The 19600-nt window shown below is 47.7% G+C and overlaps 1 protein-coding gene across 1 annotated transcript in view; it reads left to right on the top strand.

Moving 5' to 3' along the window:
• Positions 1-19600, top strand: part of VILL (villin like) — a 34451-nt gene that overhangs the window by 8779 nt on the left and 6072 nt on the right. The window contains exons 2-16 of the mRNA XM_041408576.1: positions 2467-2548; positions 4028-4102; positions 6169-6365; positions 8757-8865; positions 9189-9299; positions 10692-10891; positions 10974-11052; positions 12403-12501; positions 14044-14197; positions 15200-15300; positions 15562-15699; positions 16222-16380; positions 17297-17476; positions 18573-18718; positions 19407-19551. Of these exons, the coding sequence (XP_041264510.1) occupies positions 2480-2548; positions 4028-4102; positions 6169-6365; positions 8757-8865; positions 9189-9299; positions 10692-10891; positions 10974-11052; positions 12403-12501; positions 14044-14197; positions 15200-15300; positions 15562-15699; positions 16222-16380; positions 17297-17476; positions 18573-18718; positions 19407-19551 (1962 nt within the window). The 5' untranslated portion in view covers positions 2467-2479. The remainder of the gene's footprint in view (positions 1-2466; positions 2549-4027; positions 4103-6168; positions 6366-8756; positions 8866-9188; positions 9300-10691; positions 10892-10973; positions 11053-12402; positions 12502-14043; positions 14198-15199; positions 15301-15561; positions 15700-16221; positions 16381-17296; positions 17477-18572; positions 18719-19406; positions 19552-19600) is intronic.

The following is a 19600-nucleotide window of genomic DNA, read 5'->3' as shown; positions in this document are numbered from 1 at the left end:
TTCATGATTTCAGCACAGATGGGAAGATTTCACTGCATAAATACCAGATTTCATGTCTGGACAGGAGTTGAATTATGGGATCATCTGATTAAAGCCCCACATTAAATCATTAATGAAATGAGCTATTTGATTATATAAGTCATATTCCTATTATTTCTAACTTGGCCACTGGCCGAAAGAAGCTGGAAAGTCTAAAGAAACAGCCAACCTTGTCTGTGATTCACACTCCCCCAGCTAAAGCACTGAGGAGAAAGGGAGGGACACCATTTCTCAGAAAAGTGGGGAGTCAGCACTAATTGTGAGGGTTCAGATGGAGAGAGGATTCCCAGGAGTGAAGGAGGTCCAAGATCCTCGTTTTCAGTTAAATAGGTTTGATGTGGGTTCTGTGCAGCACTGCTGGCTCTCAGAGGGCTCTGTCCTGCACCACTGCCTGTGCTCAGAGGAATCTCAGCATCCTTTGGGTTAATTTTTCCAAGAGAGGTTGGGATGCTAAGAGAAGCAGGGATCCAGCTGTGTCTCACAGCTGGCCAGCTGCTGGTTTCCTGAGCTGTTGGCAGGAGAGCAAGACGCCTGCTGCCTTCCACAGGGAGAAGTGTCAGCGGTGCTAAAAAGCTTCACTGCCCTCAAATATAAATGTCTTTACTGGCTTTCTTTTCAGGTTCTTCCTGTTTTGATGCTGGAAGGAAAAAACCCTAAATAAATTAAAAAGGTAGCTGAGGGAACGAGGCTTCACTTGGGTTTTTCTTTGATAGGGAATTTTTGAGTGTGATATTAAAATAAAGGAGAGGTCTTTTGGCTAAAGATCTGAACTAAGACTGTGTTTTTGTATTTAGTTCCTGATAGCCCTGTACCCCAGGGCTGTAGCTGAGTCACGACACCATTTAGAACAGTGTCTGTCTCCTCTGTGGACACTGAAATATCTTCCTGGATCTGGCTTTTAATCTGCGTGGGTGTCAATCACCTTTCTGGGAATTGAAGTGAAAAATGTCTTTTTTTGTCCTTGCTGTTTGTTTCCCTGCCTGGAAGTTCTCTGGAGGACCTAAGAGGGAGCTGAAGGTTGCTGAATATGTTCCTGAGGCCACATGGACTCAGTCTCCAGCAGTCCTTCTGTGTTCAGGAAGGAATCAGCACTTTCTGACTCCTGCTGCTGAGCACTGCCAGGCTGTGCCTGCTCAGGTAGCAGAGAGGTGCTGGGGCTGTGCTCATAACACCCCAGGAAACACCTGCACCTCCCTACTGCCTGAGCACGGAGCCAGGGTCTGGGAGGTATGGATGGACCAGTGTTCCTGCCTGTGGCAGCATTTTTTATGCTCTTACTTAGTGTTGAACCTCATCAGGGTGACCAGCACTTGCTGCTCCCAACACGAGCAATAAATGCCTTCTGGCAGGGATCACACCTCTGCTCTTCCCCTCCTTCAGAACAGCTCTGAACTGTGTTTTCTCTGGAGGCTGGGCCTGGATTTGTGAGCAGGACTGGTGTACAAAAAGGCTGGTGTGGGTTGTGCCCCTGCACAAACAGCCTGTCCCGTGGCTGCTGCTGCAGAGCCAGCTCCCATAGGATCTAACTGCACGTTTTTATGGACATTGCTTTGGGATTACATTTGTTTCTGGAAGTTGCCCTGTAAACAAGCTGGGTTCTGAAGTTGTTTCTTGGGCAAAAGCCTCAGCAGTAGGAACAGGGAGCATAGCCAAGGATGGTCCTTTATTTTCCCCACATCTGGTAGGTATGATAGAGGATGGATGGGAGACCTCCACCCATCACAGGGGCAGCTGAAGACACAAAAACCATCCCAAATATTCTCAGACACCTTTGTGTGGGCAACCTGAAACCTGCTTCTTCCCCATGGAGGCAGCAGAGCTTCGGAAGGTGCTGGGATTTGTGTAAAACAAATTTTGCATTCTGGTTATTGGTTGGATCCCTCTGTGTGCTGCTGTGCCTGCATGGAGCTGGCAGTCTGGTGCCCTGCCCTGGGATACCTGTCTGAATTTACAGCTGAATGGTGGCCTGAAGTAGAAGGGCTTCATTCCTTGGGCTCCCAGTGCCCCAAGGTCAGAAGACCTGACCTGGCCTGGCCTGGCTGGCCCAGGGGGGCACAGGGCTCCTGGAGGTCCTCTCGTGTCTCCTCCACCCCTCGTTCCATGGTGGGAACAAACCAGTACTGGTGTCAGGTCCAACAGCCCAGTGGATCCTTTCCACCGGTTCAAATCCAGGGAAAATAATCCCCCACCCAAACAGCTGTGTCCTGTCAGTGTTTGCTGGGCTGGGATCCTACACTTTGCTTGGCCCTTCATGAGCATGGATAGCCTGGGAATGGGGGTTCACTAACTGTTCATAGCAAAGAGAGACATTTCAAAATGTGGATTTTCTGTATTAAACCTGCTCTGATGGCAAGAGGAACACAGCACACTCACTGTTGCATCTAATTATGTCATTATTTTGGGTTTTCTTCTCCCTTTGCCTTCTAGCTCAGCCTGCAGGATGACAGACGGTGACACAAACCTCCCAAGCATCGAGAGGAAGCTGGGACTGCAGATATGGGGCATAGAGGTAGGACAAGAGGGATGGCACACGTCCTCTGTCACAGTCATGTCACATGCCCTCTGTACATCTGTGTGTTTATGTTTCAAGCATGTTTATGTTGCAGTAATCTGTGTGGGAAAAGAGGGTCCTAAAGATAAGATACAGTGGGAAACAGACTGAGTATTTCCCCATGAAATGTTCAACATGTTATTGTTTTGGTTTCCTGCTCTGTAAAACGGAGATGATAATGTTTACAAAGGAAACAGGAATGTGGTGGGACTGAAATAATTCCTCCAGCACTGGAGGCTTTTCTCACCCCTTTTTGGAATCGATGCAAGGCTGCTTTAACACACCAGAAATTCCCTGTTTCACCTAGGTGGGTTTTCCATAGGCAGCCTTAGTCCACACCAGCAGCTGCCACGGGGAGGACACCAACTTTTGCAGCAAAGGCGTTCCATGGAATCTATTTGTACTTCTTCCTTGCTTTTCCTACTCTGTGTCAGTGCAAGGAGCGATCCTGCAGCTTGAGAGGATGCCTTTTTGCTGGTGGTGGTGTCTGATTTTGGATTGGACCCAAGCTGTGCTCAAATCTGCCTTTTCTGGCCCAATTCACCAAGAAAATTCCCCTGCAATGAGAGTGGATTTAGACTGAGGTGCAGAATCCACTCAGGGGAGCAGTGAGAAGAGGCTCCAACATCTCCAAGTGATATTCAGCAGGTCCCAACCATGTTCCAAAAATCACAGGGTCTTCACCTTTCCATTTCTCTGCAAAGCACTGCTCTGAGCTGCTCTCCAGAGGATCTGTAATTAGAGCTGTGTGGGTTCACAGGGGTCAAGCTGGTATGCTGGGAGACAAGTCAGGCCAGCAGAAGAATGCCTGGCTCTAATTTCAGGGAACTTCAGAGCCAGCTCCAGCCCAGGAGCTGCGTGTGGACTGGTGGGTGGCACAGCAGGCACCTGTGCTGGGCAGGCATGGCTGGTTAATTATGCACTTGTGCCAGAGGAAATCTGCAGTTAGGGTCTGGAGGGGTGAGGGACCATCAGTGTCCTCTGCTCTGTCTTTTCTGAGCTGAATCCCTAGCAGAGTGGTTATCTTCACAAAATGCTGAAAGTTTTCCTGGAACTCACGGGGACTGAGCAAACTGTGCCCAAAACTAAACCTAGGATGAGATGTGCTCACTCACCTGGGAAATTCCCTACAAATGCAAGCTCTGGAGAACTTCAGCCTGAGCCCCAGGTGTAAATCTACAGGATTGCACAGGGGCAAGGGCACTAAAATGTACTTGACAGTCTGTCCAAACAAAATCATAATTTTCCATTCCCACTCCTTAGTACTTTGAATGTTTCCTCACAAACTCACCCTGATTCTTCCTTCTCCAAACCCTGATTGTCACCTCAGTGCTTTTTTTTTTTTTTTTGTGCAACCCAGCCTGTCCTGTTTGATACACACCAAACATTTCTGGCTCTTCACTTTTAGCAATGACCCCAACTCTGATTTCCTTACAGAACATGAAGATGGTTCCCATACCTGAGAAGGCTTATGGGACATTTTTTGAAGGAGACTGTTACATCATTTTGCACGTAAGTAAGACAGCAAACACTGCTCTCTGTTGGACAACTGGTTCAACCCTTTTTATTTAGATCTGCCTTGGTTCCTAGGTACCTTTGTCCTGTGGAAAAAGCACTGTTGAAGTGGTTGTGCATGTGTGCTCACCATCTAATCATGGATCTGAATTTCACATGGCTGTTGTGACAACACTGCCTGTTTAGTAAATCAGAAGTTCAGAGAAGCCATTAACTTAGTAATTCATTAAAAGTGTTTATCTTCCAATCAGCTGAGTCATGCCCAGGCATGGCAGAATGACCAGTACATTCCTGAAAAACTCAATCAGGGCCCACATTTAAATGATTTATGGGAGTCCTTGGGGGATGTGGGATGTGACCAGCTGGAGGGTCTCATTTTTAGCAGGTGATGTGGGCCATGAAGATGCTCCATGTCGTGTCACGTAAGCAGCAGAGGCTTTGCAGCCCATGCCATGTCTCCATAAAGACACTTCAGCCCCACCCAAATTTGGTCCAGACCTACCTGCAACCAGCTGAACCTGAGCTGGCTGTGAAGGACTGCTGAGAACCAGCTCTGCTCTGTGCAAACTGCCTCCTAAAATCCCTTCCAAATCTCTTCATCTACCTAGAGCAACCCAGGTCCCACTGAGCCCAAACCCATCATATGGTGGAGACCAGAAGCATTTCCCACTTTTTGGGTCCCTTCCAAATCTCTTCATCTACCTAGAGCAACCCAGGTCCCATTGAGCACAAACCCATTATGATGGAGGTCAGAAGCATTTCCCACTTTTTGGATCTGAGTGTGCCTCCTGCAAACATCTCTGCCAGTGGAGAGGCAGCGACACCTCCAGTGCCCCACAGTAACCAGCTGCACATCCCCCCTGTGCCAGGATGGGAAAGCAGGCTGGGATAGCAGCACAGGGTGTGTCTCCTGCTCAAATGCCCCACACACATGCCTCTAGGGTACCTCCTGAGTGCTGAAAGCCTGACTTACAGGCCCACAAACATATGCTTAGAGCAGAGTACTGGAGTCCTTGCAGGGAGCTGGCAGTGTAAATATGGATTTTGATGCTCACAGGCTCAGCTTCTGTTGCAGCAACTTCCCCAAGCAGAAGAGCCCTTCATCAGCCCACTATTCTCCTTTTCCCTGGAAGACAGGAGGGTAAAAACACTCATCTGTGCATTCTGCGTCTTTATTGGAGCCTTTCCAAATAACAATTGTCCGTGGGACAATGGGACTTTGATCATCTTCAGTAGTAGTGTATTAAATTGAGTGATTTTTTCCACAAATTAATTGTCTGTGCCTGAGGAACAGAGCCATATTTTATTCAACTCCTTCTGCTGTGTTTCGCTGTGGTATCACTGCACAAAGCAAATAAACAGAGTTTAGTGTCAAATCCAGCTTATAAAATGAGGTTTTATTACCTTTCCCAGGTGTCCACAAGGGGATTTAACACAGTGGGTGCTGAAAAATAACTGGCACAACTCAAATAACACTGAGCACACCTTCTTCTCAGCCTACTTGCTTCCTTTTTCTAGGCTGCTGGGGTTTTCTGTAATAAGATGAAACCCAGCATGCACACACTGGCTCAGCTTTGTTTGGAGTTATGTCTGTTTTGCAAGTCAGCAGGAATTCCGAGGCAGTTTGTGCTGCTCTGTCATGTGCTGTGAGAGCAACAACAGGAAAGAAGGGGTAGCATCTCCAGGCAAATAAACAGCAGCGTGCATTGCATTTCAAAAGGTGATCTATGAGAAGAATCTGCTTTAAGTCTTAATATCAAAATGTACAAGAATAGGACAAGCTGAACACATTAATTGCCGGGCGCTCAGTTTTACTTGATAATGGGAGTTATAAAAGAATATCAAACAGAAACATCCTTCAGTTCCGCTTATAAAACCCATAAATTGCTCTGCTGAATAAGGAGAGTTCCAGGCTGAGCTCCCAGGGAGTACCTGAGGCTCTGTCCTCTCTCCCCTTGCCCAGCAGAAAGGCAGAACTGGGAAAGGGCTCTGTGGTCACTTTGTTTTCCAACACAAAAATGGGCTGTGCCTTCACCTGGACTTGTCCTTCCCACCTCTTCCAGACCAAAAGGACCTCCCGTGGCTCAGCCGTGGATCTGCACTACTGGATAGGCAAGGACTCCTCCCAGGACGAGCAAGGTGCCGCGGCCGTGTACGTGACGCAGCTGGACGCGGCGCTCGGGGGCAGCCCGGTGCAGCACCGCGAGGCACAGGGACACGAGTCCGAGACCTTCCAGAGCTACTTCCGCAACGGCATCATGTGAGTGGCTCCAAATGACCCACAGCAAGGGGGGTCGTGGCCCCTGGGGGGGACTCTGCTTCTTTCTACGTCTCAGAGACATCTCAAAGATGTGATAAATGCAGAATTCCCAGAATTACCAGATTGGAAGAGACCTTGCAAGATCATCGAGTGCAAGCCAGCCCCAACAGCTCAACTCAACCCTGGCCCCCAGTGCCACATCCAGGCTTTGTTAAACACACCCAGGGATGGTGACTGCGCCACCTCCCCGGGCAGCCATTCCACAGCTTTATCGCCCTTTCTGGGAAAAACTTTTTCCTGCTATCCAGCCTGTATTTCCCTTGGTGTAGCTGGAGGCTGTGTGCTCTGGCTGTGTCAGTGCTGCTGGAGAAAGAGCCCAGCCCCAGCTGAGCACAGGCCCCTTTCAGGAGCTGTGCAGAGTGAGGAGGGCAGCCCTGAGTCTCCTTTTCTCCAGGTGAGCACCCCCAGCTCCCTCAGGGTTTCCTCTCAGGGTTTGTGTTCCCAGCCTCTCTCCAGCCTCATTGTCCCCTCTGGCCGTGCTCAGTGTACCAAGGTCCTTCCCAAACTGAGGGGCCAGAGCTGGGCACAGCATTCCAGGTGTGACCCCAGCAGAGCTGAGCACAGGGGCAGAGTGACCTCCCTGGGTCAGCACGGATGCTGGTTAAAATTCAGAGCAAAGAATGCCCATTTTGAAGGAATTACTTATTCAGTCTGGAGCTGTGGCATTCTGTTCCATTGGTCATTTTCCCAGATATTTGCAGTAATTGAATCTTAACCTCCCTTTTGTTCACTTCAGAGTCTTCATTCCTCTCCTCCACAGAATTTCAAGTGCTCATTCAGAGCACTTCAGACTAATATCCACCTTACAGTGAAGTGCTGATTTGGCTCGTACTGGGTGTAATATTCCTGTAGTGGAAGGAAGAAGTGACTGAACTTCTGTCATCTAAAAGATACTGTTATTATATGATATGTTGATATATTGAATCCAATCCCAGGGTCTTTGCTCACTCTGGGGTTTTTGGAAGGACTCCAGTTGCTGTCCTCCAAGGAAGATCTTCACTGGCAATAAACAGCCTGAGTGCTTTGGTTTCAAACAGCTGAAGGAAACTCAGATGATCCTGGGTCAATATCCTCCATCCCAGTCTGGAATGGTATATCTGTCTTGTTCATCTCAACAACCTCTCATTAATCTCCTCAGAATTCTTCTGAGGAGAAAAGTGCTTTTAGACTCATCTTGAAGTTGAGAGGGGACAATGAAGGACTGAAAATCAGACCCTCAAAACCAGTCTGTTTTGAAACCTCTTTGCCTCTGAAATCAGCATGAGTTAGAACTCATCTGGGTCTAAACCACATCCCCGTGGTCAGTGAGTAAGTCTGAGGCAGAATGGGAAATTAAAGGAGGCTCTTTCCACATCTTGGCAGGTGGACTAATCACCACAACATCCTTCTGTGGGTATCTAAACAAGTCTAGAGTGCTGTGAGTCACATTTCTGACCACATTAGTCAGTACCTTTCCACCTATAATAAAATACATCTGTTACCCACAGGGCAAAAAACGCAATAAACAATTGTCCCTTTTTCCCCCCTAAATGGCATTGTGTCAGTTATTACTGTAGTGTGAACAATGGATCTGTTTTCTAAAATGGTCTAGGATATGTGGGAGTGGATCAGACTTACCCAAAAAACATTTAAAAGGACTTCTGTGGGGGGTTGTGCCCTCTCATGATTGTGCAAAGTTGCCACAAGAGAGGCATGAGGTGATAACAGTGCTGAGAGTGGCTACTGCAAAGTGTGTGTTCAAGGATGGAAGAAAAAAATTGGGAGGTAAAATCTGACAGAAAGACAGTGTCCTTTTACAGTTTTGCTCTGCTTCTGGCCACAGTTTCCTTTCTAAGCTGCTTTTAATGAAATAACTATTTTGAAGAAAACAAAATTTTAACAAGAAGTTTGTTTTCTGCCAAGTCAGATTCATATTTTAATTGAATGCTTATGGAATATTTCAATTTTGGGATGCCACTGCCATGGTCAATAGGATTTTCAGTTTGGTTGTGTTACAATCCCATTGCCATCCCTGACCTGCCTGTTCATCTTCTCCCAGGATGTTTAATGCTTGGAACCGATGATCTTGAAAGTCCAGCCTAAATGATTTTATGATTCTATAATTGTGTGCACAGCAGGAACACAACACCCATAAGAGGCAGACAGACACCTTGATAAGGACCATGAGCAGCAGTGAGGCAACACAGCATTTGTCACTGCAATTTTAGGACCTTGAGATTATTTTGCCTCCAGATTTTTTAGTTGCCACCAAAATCTTGGGTTGTTCTCAGAGGATAGAGGGGAAGGTATTTTCTAATCAGCTCTAAGTCTTTATTCTCTGCTACACAACAGCTACAAGAAGGGAGGAGTGGCTTCAGGATTTAAGCACGTGGAGACCAACATGTACAACATCAAGCGTCTCCTTCATGTCAAGGGCAAGAAGCACGTGTCAGCCACAGAGGTAAGAAGAAGACCCTGGTCTGGGAAGGAGAAATGATCTTGTGGATCATTTCTCCTTCCCTCTCCTCCTACACTCATTTTTGAGGCAATTTGCCTGGTGGGTACCTCATTTCTGCTCAAGAATTTCTATTTCAGGACAGTTTTCAAGTTCTCATTTGAGGGTTTGGTGTTACCACTGTGCTCAGCTGAGTGCCAGCAGAATGAGCAGTCACTGCAAACCTGTTCTTACATCCCCAGGGACGGGTTTGCCATGGCTGTGACTTGTCACCTGCAGCTCTCCTCATCCTCCCCACTTTGCCAAACTCTCTCATTTCCCTGTGACAGGTAGCGCTCTCCTGGGACAGTTTCAATAAGGGAGACGTTTTCTTGCTGGACCTTGGTAAAGTGCTGATCCAGTGGAATGGACCCAGCTGCAGCATTGCTGAGAAATCCAGGGTGAGTACAGGTGGAAGCCACTTGGCTTAAGGTGGCATTTTTTGATGCCTAGTGAAAAAAAAAAGAAAAAAAGTACAGTGTTTTCACAATGAAAATCTTATGACCAACAACATAGATATGGCCAAATAATCATAAATTTTCTACTTGCCCATTTGCTGTTTTTAGAGGCCCATGGAATTGCTTTGCCCCAGTTCGGACCTGGCCTCAGGTTGCATTTCACAGGCAGCCAAGGGCTAGTTCCATCCCCAGAAAGTCATCCAGCTCCCTCTGGAGCTCATCTCCATCCCTCTGTGCCCTGTTGTTTGCATGGCATAAGATTAGAAAGTCAGCAACTCCAGTAGGTTTATCTGCAGTAGCCACCCCAGGGTAGATTCATTTTAATTTTAATTTTAATTTTAATTTTTTGTTGCCAGCATCAACAGGGAATTCTGGCTTGGTCAGTGTTAGACAAGGAATACATAACCCAGGTGCTGATAGGTCAGATCTATAGCTCTTAAGGCACTTTGCAATGGCATCATTACCCTTATTTTACTGATACAGGAACCAAGATACAGAGATCTAATAAAGCAAGATACAGCAACAGGTCATCAGCAAAGCTGGTGGCCAAGCTTGTGGTCATTATAATATTAAAAGGCAGGTGGGTCTGCTCTGTGTGTGGTGTCCCCTGATGAACTGGGAGAGGAGGAATCTCCACAGGGAATGCCATTTTTGGGGCACAGTGGAGATCCTGTGGATGCTGAAGAAAGTACAAAGCAATCCTCAACAGAGGATGGGGAGCAGGTTGGTGGCTGCTGGGTTCATCTCAGGCCTCAAGGGGGTCATCCCCTATAAAGAGAGGAGTCTTTCAAAGCTATTGCAATAAGAGTCATGGGAACAAAAAAAATTGAATTGAAGGTGGAGATTTCAACCTAATTAGCTGCTTGACATTTCATGCTGCTTTTTTCACAGAAGACATCCACGTTTTTTGAACACTTGAAACATTTAAATGTAAAACGTCACCGTGGGGCGGCCGGGGTCCTGCAGCTCTGCAGCATCCTGCCTCGTTGGCCTCAGCATGTGTTCATCTCCCCCCCAGACCATCCCACGGGACCACTGGACCTGCTGGTGCACAGTCACACACAGGCAGTGCCTATTGTGGCTCCCACATGCCTGTGCCCTGCGGGAGCAGCGTCAGCAGCGACTACAATTAGCAACATTTTCCTCTGAGTTAGTTAGTAATCAGGCATTACAGACATATCTGCTTCTTTTACAGCTAAATTTGGAGGGCACTAGGGGCTTCAGAGAGCTGTGGTAACCTGGCTTGGGCTGTTGGTTCTCAGTCACTGCTTGGGCTCTGGGGCTCGCTGGGTTTGGGGTGTGTGTCAGGCCTTACCCCTGTGGCTCCTTGTGCAGGGTCTTGCTCTGGCTCGGAGCATCAGGGACAGCGAGAGGGGCGGCCGTGCTCAGATTGGCATCATTGACAACGAGAGGGACTCCCCAGACCTGATGCAGATCATGAGGATGGTGCTGGGCGAGAGGCGCGGGGAGCTCCGCGACGCCGTCCCCGACACCAAAGCCGATGAGCTGCAGAAAGCCAACGTCAGGCTCTACCAGTGAGTGCTGGGCTCCAAACCCCGTCCCTTCTCTCAGGGGGCTCTGTGGGGTCTAACTCAGCTCGGTGGCTCTGTCTTGCAGTGTCTATGAGAAGGACAATGACCTGGTGGTGCAGGAGATCGCCACCCGGCCCCTGACGCAGGATCTGCTTCAGCACGAGGTGAGACAAAGCCAGAGTGGCCTTTCCAGTGAGAAAAGGAGGCTGTGGCTCACGTTGTTTTCAGCTGAGCACCTGTTTCCTGAAAATTATCAGGCCTTCCATCACTAGGAGAGCTTATCCCCGCTGTTAGGTTAGGACAGCTTAGCCCTGCTACAATCTCAGCAGCCGGAGGTAGGTGGTGTGTTGAAGCTGTTCCAAGAAGAGATGGCAAATTGATGCTCTCAGCCAAGGATTACATTAGCTTGGCAATCACAGTGAGGGAGAGCTGCATACCAGGAATAAATTCCAGATGGAATGAAGGCTTCTTAATACCTGATGTTCAAGGACAGCCTTCCCTCTGCTGACTCCAGAGCAAATAAATACTCTGCTCACGAAACCAGGGAGATTTGTTTTCCTGTCATAGCAAGTGGCTGGTCTCAGTGACCCACCCTGGAAGGAGATTTCCTGACAGACCCTCTGTGCAGAGTTTTTCAAAAAACAGAGGCTTTTCCTCTGACTGAAATTTGGCATAGAATTGCTCATCCTTAATTCTCTGCAGTGCAGACCAGCCTATTCCAGCAGAGCGCTGTGCCGCAAGGCTCCCACTCCCCTTTTCATCCTGATGACAGCCTTGTTAAAATCTCAGCCTCCCTTTGCAGACACGTGAAGCCCTTTTTCCTTCTTTCATAGTTCAGTTTGAAAAAGGAGCAGCCTCTGGTCCCACAGTGTGTTTGGAGCACCAGCTGTCTTCATGGTGGTGGGCTCAGCCCACCCCTCATCCCCCTTGGGTTTGGGATCCTGCTGCATTCACAGCAATGCAACACTGAGCTCCAGATCAGGGATCTCAATGAGGACAAAATATCCATGCAGAAGATGTCTAACTTGGACCTTTCCTGCTCTTTTAGTAGCAGGGGCACAAATGCAGGCAGCAGCAGGACAGGGTAGATATTTCAGCATGCACTTCTCCTGACCCCTTTTAGAGCCCAAACCCTTTTTGGTTTGAGAACACCTCCTCTGAGGGGGTAATAGACAGTTTTGAGCAATGCCTAAGAAAAATACATACTTCAACTAGTTACAATTATAAATCAGCAGCCTGGGCCAGGTGTGCCCACACCTGTGAATCCCTGACCTGTGGGGTTGGTGGTAGTTGTACTCCATTTATAAACCATAAGAAATTCATTCTTTGTCGCCTCTGATAATGGCTGCACCAGGGCAAGAGCTCTGTAAGGCAAATAAATGAGCTGGATATGCATCTAACTTAAATCTTCAACAAGGATCCACCTGATTGGGCTGCAAATGATGAGCTTTTCCTGCACAGAGTTTTTCACGTTTGTTTTTTTCTGTTTCCTGTTTTTCTCGGTTTAACCTCAGGACTGCTACATTTTAGACCAAGGTGGCTTCAAAATTTATGTCTGGAGAGGAAAAGCCTCCAGCCCAGAAGAGAAAAAAGCAGCATTCACTCGAGCTGTGGTGAGTTGTAATAGAGTGCAAACGATGATGTTGTGGGCGGTTGATACGTGCTGATCTAGATCTGACCACTAATTACAATTAAGTGTAGGTCTTGGGGATCTGGCCTGTGTAATAATAGAGAAGTTGAACGTCTAGGGGAAGCATGATGACATAAATACAAAATTGTTAGTCATCAAATTGTGCTAGGACTAAGACCCACCACTAAAACTAAGAAAAAAATCATTAAAGAGAATCAAGTATAAAAGAAAATACTTTTCTACGTGGTAGATAGTGAGCTTTGGGAGCTGTTGGTTCAAGGGATGGTGGAGTCAGAGAGGATCAGCAGGGTTAAGAATTTGACCAAAAAAGGTGCATGAGCAGATAATAAAGAGGCTTTGACATCCATGTGTTACTTTCTGTCAGAGCTCTTTTTTTTTAGTCTGCTCTTCCTCTCAGAAAAAATTAGCCTGAAGGGAGCCTGAGCAAGTAAGGTATTTGGTATTTTTTTACAAATTAACATGTTGAAGTGAAGACTATGAGTGAGCATGGCTTTTAATTAGACATTTACTTACAGGAAGACCATAAATGGCTTTGTCTTCCATGAGATCTAACTAGGAGATCCTGAACTTCAGTGGGTCCACCTTCAGTAAGGTCCTACCTGGAGACCCCCAGCTTCAGTAGGATTGCACCTCTTGTCTCAGAGAAGAAAAGCTTAAAAATGCCTTAAAACTTATCTCACTGTCCTCCCAGCTCCTGTCAAGAGCTTGACTCAGACTCATTTTAGTAGGCAATCATCTCTGCAAATTCTGGCCCTGAGCTACACATGTAGAACAAAAGATCTGTCTATCTTTCAGTGTGGCAGGTGGGAGGGATGGGAGAACCATCTGCTCTGCTTTTCCCTGAGGGCAGTGTGTGGCTGCAGCTTTTACAGCAGAAGTTGGATGCTCAGAAAGCCGCAATCAGGCTTCTTCCCACAGCTGCCAGCCCTGCACCTCGGGTCATCCTGGAGCCTTCTGAGATAAACACAGGAGCAATTCCCAAAACTGAACAAGGATTTTGGCATTGTGGCAGAACACAGAACGTTTTCTTCCCACTCGTATCAAGCACCTCTGTTGAACTAGACTTTTAACTCAATGGTAGCACTGTTGCAAAGAAATAATATGGGTTTAGGGAAAGAAATGGAAAAAAGAAGAAAAAATATTTGTGAGAGTTTAGTCCCTTCAGAACAGGCTTCATGCTCTGGGGGTGCTGGGCTGCCTGCACCCCTTCAGTCCCATGCTCTCTACCAGGCCGCAGGCAGAACAGTTTTCCTGGCTTAGAGAGGGACAAAAAGTTTGGAGAAAAGGGGTAGGGGTAGGGTTCAGTCCTCTAAAGACAGAAGTAAAGATGGATACTGCAGCAAGAGTCTTCAGTTACTTCTGATTAATTTGAATGCAAATCTTGGAGTGAATCCTGCCCTGTGTTCAGTGAGGGACACTCTTCAGGCTGGTTCCGGTCCACATCCCTCTTCTCATGTCTGTAAAAAGCAAAAAGCTCACTAATAACCTTTCTGAACCCCACCAGGGTTTTATCCAAGCCAAAGGCTACCCTTCATCCACCAACGTTGAGGTGATCAATGATGGAGCAGAGTCAGCCATGTTCAAACAGCTGTTCCAGAGGTGGACAGAAAAGAACGAAACACAAGGGCTGGGCAAGGTCTACTCTACAGGCAAAATTGGTGAGCATGTTGGTCCTGGGTTTGTCTTTCCTACCTGTGCTAAGCAATAGCTGAAGGAACATAATTCACATCAAATGTCTCCTGCCTTCAGGATCTTGAAAATCTAATGTACACTCTCCTAGTGCCTTCTATTTTCCATCTTCTTCAGTAGATGGAAAAGATTCATGAACTGAATGACATTCAGCTCTGCTGCATTTTCTTATATGAACCAAATTGCCACTTACTCTGAATGTAAATGTTGGCAGAGAGTCGCTCCTCTCTGAAGAATTGTGTGCAAAATTTCCCACTTGCAGATCTCCCAAATTTCCTTTATAAAGGGCTAATGCTGAGCCTGATAAGGAGTTCTGCTTTCATTTACACTGGCATCCATCCAATCCCCTCCTGACGTCAGTGGAGTGATGCTGTATTTACACTAAGTGTAAAATGGTGTATTTATCACACTGCTGAAGGGAATATTTCAATGCATTAACCCCAAAGACTGAACAATTCCAAAGAGAGAGAGCTTGTTGATGAATGATGGGAAGGTGACAGAGATGCTGAATGTCTCCATCAATAACAGCTTGAGAGCCACAAATCTCTTTCCCTTGCAAGTTCTCTCTTTTCTCTCCATCTCTGCTTCTCTCTGTGCTGTTCCTACATACTCTCTTTCTTTGTCATGAGCTGGAGAAATGTAGGCATTTTATTTCTGAAATCAGCATTTTAAAAGGAGGGAAATATTTATAGATTTGGAGAAAAATAAAGATTTTTCAGTCAGGAGACCAGTAATATTTTTACCAGCTAGCCATCACTGGAGCATGCTGTGTGGTCAGTTCCAGCTGTCACAGGAGTGGCTGAGCTCTTGCATATCCCAAAATCAGCGTTGGTTTACTGGGGGGAGGAGTGGCTTTTTGCAAACCTGGACTGGGTTTTACTTGCTGTACAATGGTTGTGGGTGAGGATGATGGGGAGGGTTTGTGTTGTGCATTCACTGGGTTCTTGTTTTTGTTCTGCTGGCGCACGCAGCCAAGGTGGAGCAGGTGAAGTTTGACACCACCCAGCTCCACGCCAGACCTGAGCTGGCAGCTGAGCAGAGGATGGTCGATGATGCCTCCGGGGAGATCGAGGTGAGAGAGCTCCTTTGGCTGACAGAGGGTGCAGTAATCAGCCTGTTTCCAAGCATTACTTGGTTTGTTCAGCCCGGGGGAGGCTGAGGATGGACCTCATGGCAATTTACAGCTCCTCACAGGGGCAGGCACTGGTCTCTTCCCTCCAGTGATGGGACCTGTGGGAACACCTGGAGCTTCAGTGGTGTGGTAGCCAAAGGGTTGTGCTCTGTCCTCACGTTGACTCCACTGCTGCTCACCAAGGTGTTTTTTGTTCCCTAGGTGTGGAGGATTGAGGATTTGGAAATGCAGCCAGTCAATCCCAAGATGTACGGGCAGTTCTACGGGGGTGATTGCTACCTGGTCCTGTACACCTACCTGAGGTCAGGCAGACCTCACTACGTCCTCTACATGTGGCAGGTAGGTCAAAGCAGAGCAGAGGGCACTGTGCTGTGCCTGCTGTACAAGCCTAAAGCTAAAGGAAGCAATTGCACACAAAAATCCCAGCCCAAGCACCCAGAACTCAGATACACTTTGCTCCCCAGTTTCAAATATCCCAAGCTGTCCTTTGTAGGTAGCATGGACATTGATCCCAAACTGGCATCAGACTGAGCACTAGCAAAATCAGACAGAAAGACTGAAGAATGGTGGGGCTTGCAGTACTGAGTCAAAGTTTGGAGTCAGGTTGTCCCTTAAAGCCTCAGTTCCTAGAGTTCTGTGGGTATATGGATTTTTCTGCTTTCCTTTCTGAAGTATATTTTCACGCAGAGAGAAGCTTCAAAAATGGGACTCTAAAGTCTACAAAACCGGAATACCAGTGAAATTTAAATATCTGAACGTTTCAATTCTGATCTGATGACATTACACACTTTGGGATTGGCAGGTGTTGAATTGTGCAGAGGTTTGTACCCTTGCTCTCTTCACACTGTGTGTGTCCCCCAGGGCCGCCACGCCTCCGTGGATGAGATCACTGCCTGTGCCCTCAATGCCATCGAGCTGGACAGGAAATACGGGGACGAGGCCGTGCAGGTGCGGGTGACAATGGGCAAGGAGCCCAGGCACTTCCTGGCCATCTTCAAGGGCAAGCTGGTCATCTACGAGGTAACCTGGCTTTGGGAGGTGGGAGCAGCAGGGATGGCTTGGCAGCTGCAGTGGAAGTAGTCCAATAAAAATGGGCTGATACTCAAGAAAGGAGCCTGCCAGCCCTGCACAGGCTGGCAGAAGGGACATTTCTAGTATTCCCCAAGCAGTCTGAACACTGTTGGTGTAATACAGTCCTGGACTGACCCACCTCAACTGAGCTCCACCCCTGAACTCCAGCAGTGATGTGTGAGGTTCATTCCAGCTCTGTCCCAAAATATTTTGCAGAGTTAGAATAAGGCAATTGTCCTGTGAATTACCAATGCTGCTAGCTCCACCCCTGAACTCCAGCAGTGATGTGTGAGGTTCATTCCAGCTCTGTCCCAAAATATTTTGCAGAGTTAGAATAATTGGTGAATTACCAATGCTGCTGTCCAGAGAGGGTCCTTCAAAATATTCTAGAAACATGATTTGAATTGTCCTTGCCTGAATTACATCACATAACTACCAACCCACTTCACTTGCTGCTGTGACATCTGTGGTGGAGAAATTCCACCTGTGGCTGTGGGAGAGGGGGATTGCCCTCAGCTCTCAGTATTGGTCCCACTATGTGGTTTCCATGGCAGATGTTGAGTTAAGATGAGCACAACTGGAAATCAGGGTACAGATGCCTTGCCCAGTTTGCATGGCAAATCCTCTACAGACGCTAAGATCTGGTCACATGGATCTTGAGGATCTTGATGGGAGCTCTGTAATCAGGGAGAAATGTGGGAATTGGGCCATGTAGGTTTCATTCCGACCTGGAATCAGTGCAGAACCATGGTCCGTCACTGCAACGGTGGGCAGGGCTGCGAGCCCAAAGCCTTCCCCAGAGCAGTCACTCCGTGGATCTGTGTCCTCCTCACCTCCAGTGGCACCCTTCCCTCTCTCCTTGCAGGGTGGCACGAGCCGGGCTCAGAAGAGCAGCCCCGAGCCGGCGATCCGCCTCTTCCAGGTGAGGGGCACGGATGAGGTGAACACAAAGGCCACAGAGGTGCCAGCCCGAGCCTCCTCCCTCAACTCCAACGATGTCTTCCTGCTGACCACCAGCCAGGTCTGCTACCTGTGGTGTGGGAAGGTGAGTCTGCAGAGACACGCCGGGAGGCAGCCAAAGGGATATGGAATGGGTGAGGTGGGGCTTGAGTCTCCTGCCTCTGCTAGGTCATGGAGATGAATCCTTGGGCAGGTGGCACATTAATTCAGTGGAGAAACAGCCTCAGGTTGTGCCAGGGGAGGTTAATACTACATATTAGAAAAAATTTATTCACAGAAAGGGATGTCAAGCACTGGAACAGGCAGCCCGTGGCAATGATGGAGTAAAAAGTATTCAAAAATGTGTGGATGTGGCACTTGATGACATGATATAATGGTGCTGAGCTGATGGTTGGACTTTGTGATCTTAAAGGTCTTTTTCAACCTTAATGATTCAATTATTCTGTGAGGAAAGTGCACGCAGGAAAGGGCTCTGTCTGTGGAGGGTCAGCAGTAAAAGCCTTCTCTACAAAAGTAACCCATGCTGGGGTTCACCTCACCTCGTTGTAGGTATTTTTCAACCTTAATGATTCAATTATTCTGTGAGGAAAGTGCACCCAGGAAAGGGCTCTCTGTCTGTCGAGGGTCAGCAGTAAAAGCCTTCTTTACAAAAGGAACCCATGTTGGGGTTCACCTCACCTCGTTGTAGGTGTTCATACAGCTTTCATTCAGATAAATAAATAATCCCAGATTTTCCAGCTGTAAGAAATCAGGATGAGAGCAAATTCATCTATCTGGTTTCAGTCGTGTGTCAGGATGAGATGGGTAAGAAATCAGGATGAGAGCAAATTCAGTCGTGTATCAGGATGATAGATCAAACCAAAGCAGAGAACTTGTCAATGTCCCATCCCTGGAAGTGTTCAAAGCCATGTTGGATATGGCTTGGAGCATCCTATTTGAGTAGAAGGTGTTCCTAATAATTTTAAAGTCCCTCCCAACACAAATCAGTCTGTGAGTTTTGCTCTAAGTGCCATTGGCTGCACTAAATGTTCCTTCAAGGACTAGAAATGGACTCTGAGTGATCAGCTCGAGAGCACTCAAGCAGGTCTGAAGCTCTCCAGAGGATTAAGCCAGCTTTTCCCCATGGATAATTTTTGCCAGTCTGCCCCTAACTGCACCTCCATCTTTTATCCTGGACACAGGGATGCAGCGGAGATGAGCGGGAGATGGCAAAAATGGTGGCTGACATCGTTTCCAGACGGGACAAACACACCATTCTGGAAGGACAGGAGCCTGCAGAGTTCTGGGAAGCTCTGGGAGGCAAAGCACCTTATGCCAGTGAAAAGAGGTAATAGTGACCTGCTTGTTCCTCTGCGCCTGACCAGGGGACATTAGGCAAGGGATCAAAACTTTGATACTGTGTCCTCAATAAAGGGAGCTCCAGGCCAGAATATCACCAAGACTTTGGTCAGAAACTACACCAAGGTGTTTCTTTCCTGGCTTTTGGGCCAGGAGTTCTCCTGAAGTGGGAGCTACAGGTCCAAAGCCTGCGGACAAGGGTGTGCTACATCCTCCTTCCTCCCCAGTAAACCTATCCCGTATCTTGTCCTGAGGGGTGCAGGAACCACATGCTCCATTTCCAGCCATCATTAGCAGCAGCCCCAGGAGAATAATGAGACTAGATCTGCTTTTGGACAACATGGATTTCTCCTGCCCTCTGGGCCGGTGATGGTTTCCTCTGCAAAAAGTGATCTGGTGTGGCTTTCACCTGACATCAAGCTCATTGCCACAGTGAGGGAAGGGTTCTGCTTTTGCCTTTTTGGGTGGAGAAAAAAATTACCTTTGAAAGTCATTAAAATGGTCTCAGAATCCCCTGGTATCTGGCATTGCTGACTTCCAGGCCTTTGGATGAGTGTTGCCATGTTCCACCTCTTCCTTCAAGGCCACAACAAGTAGCTTCAGGGCCCTGCAGTAAGCCAGGAGGGAAAGATTTCCACCTTTGTTGCTTTTCCCCTCCCCTGCCGTGCATGAGGCAGGTTCCAGGAGCAGGTCACACACTACCAGCCTCGCCTCTTTGAGTGCTCCAACCAGACGGGTCGGTTCATCATGACGGAGGTGGTCGGGTTCTGCCAGGAGGACCTGGATGAAGATGATGTCATGCTGCTGGACACATGGGAAGAGGTCAGAAAAAGCCTCCTCCCCTTCTCCTCAGACATATTTTCAAACAAGT

The sequence above is a fragment of the Onychostruthus taczanowskii genome, unplaced genomic scaffold, assembly GCF_017590055.1.
Source record: "Onychostruthus taczanowskii isolate IOZ18803 unplaced genomic scaffold, ASM1759005v1 scaffold3, whole genome shotgun sequence".
Taxonomy (NCBI): Eukaryota; Metazoa; Chordata; class Aves; order Passeriformes; family Passeridae; genus Onychostruthus; species Onychostruthus taczanowskii.
The sequence above is the reverse complement of the archived record's forward strand: the minus strand, read 5'-3'. Positions and strand labels throughout refer to the sequence as shown.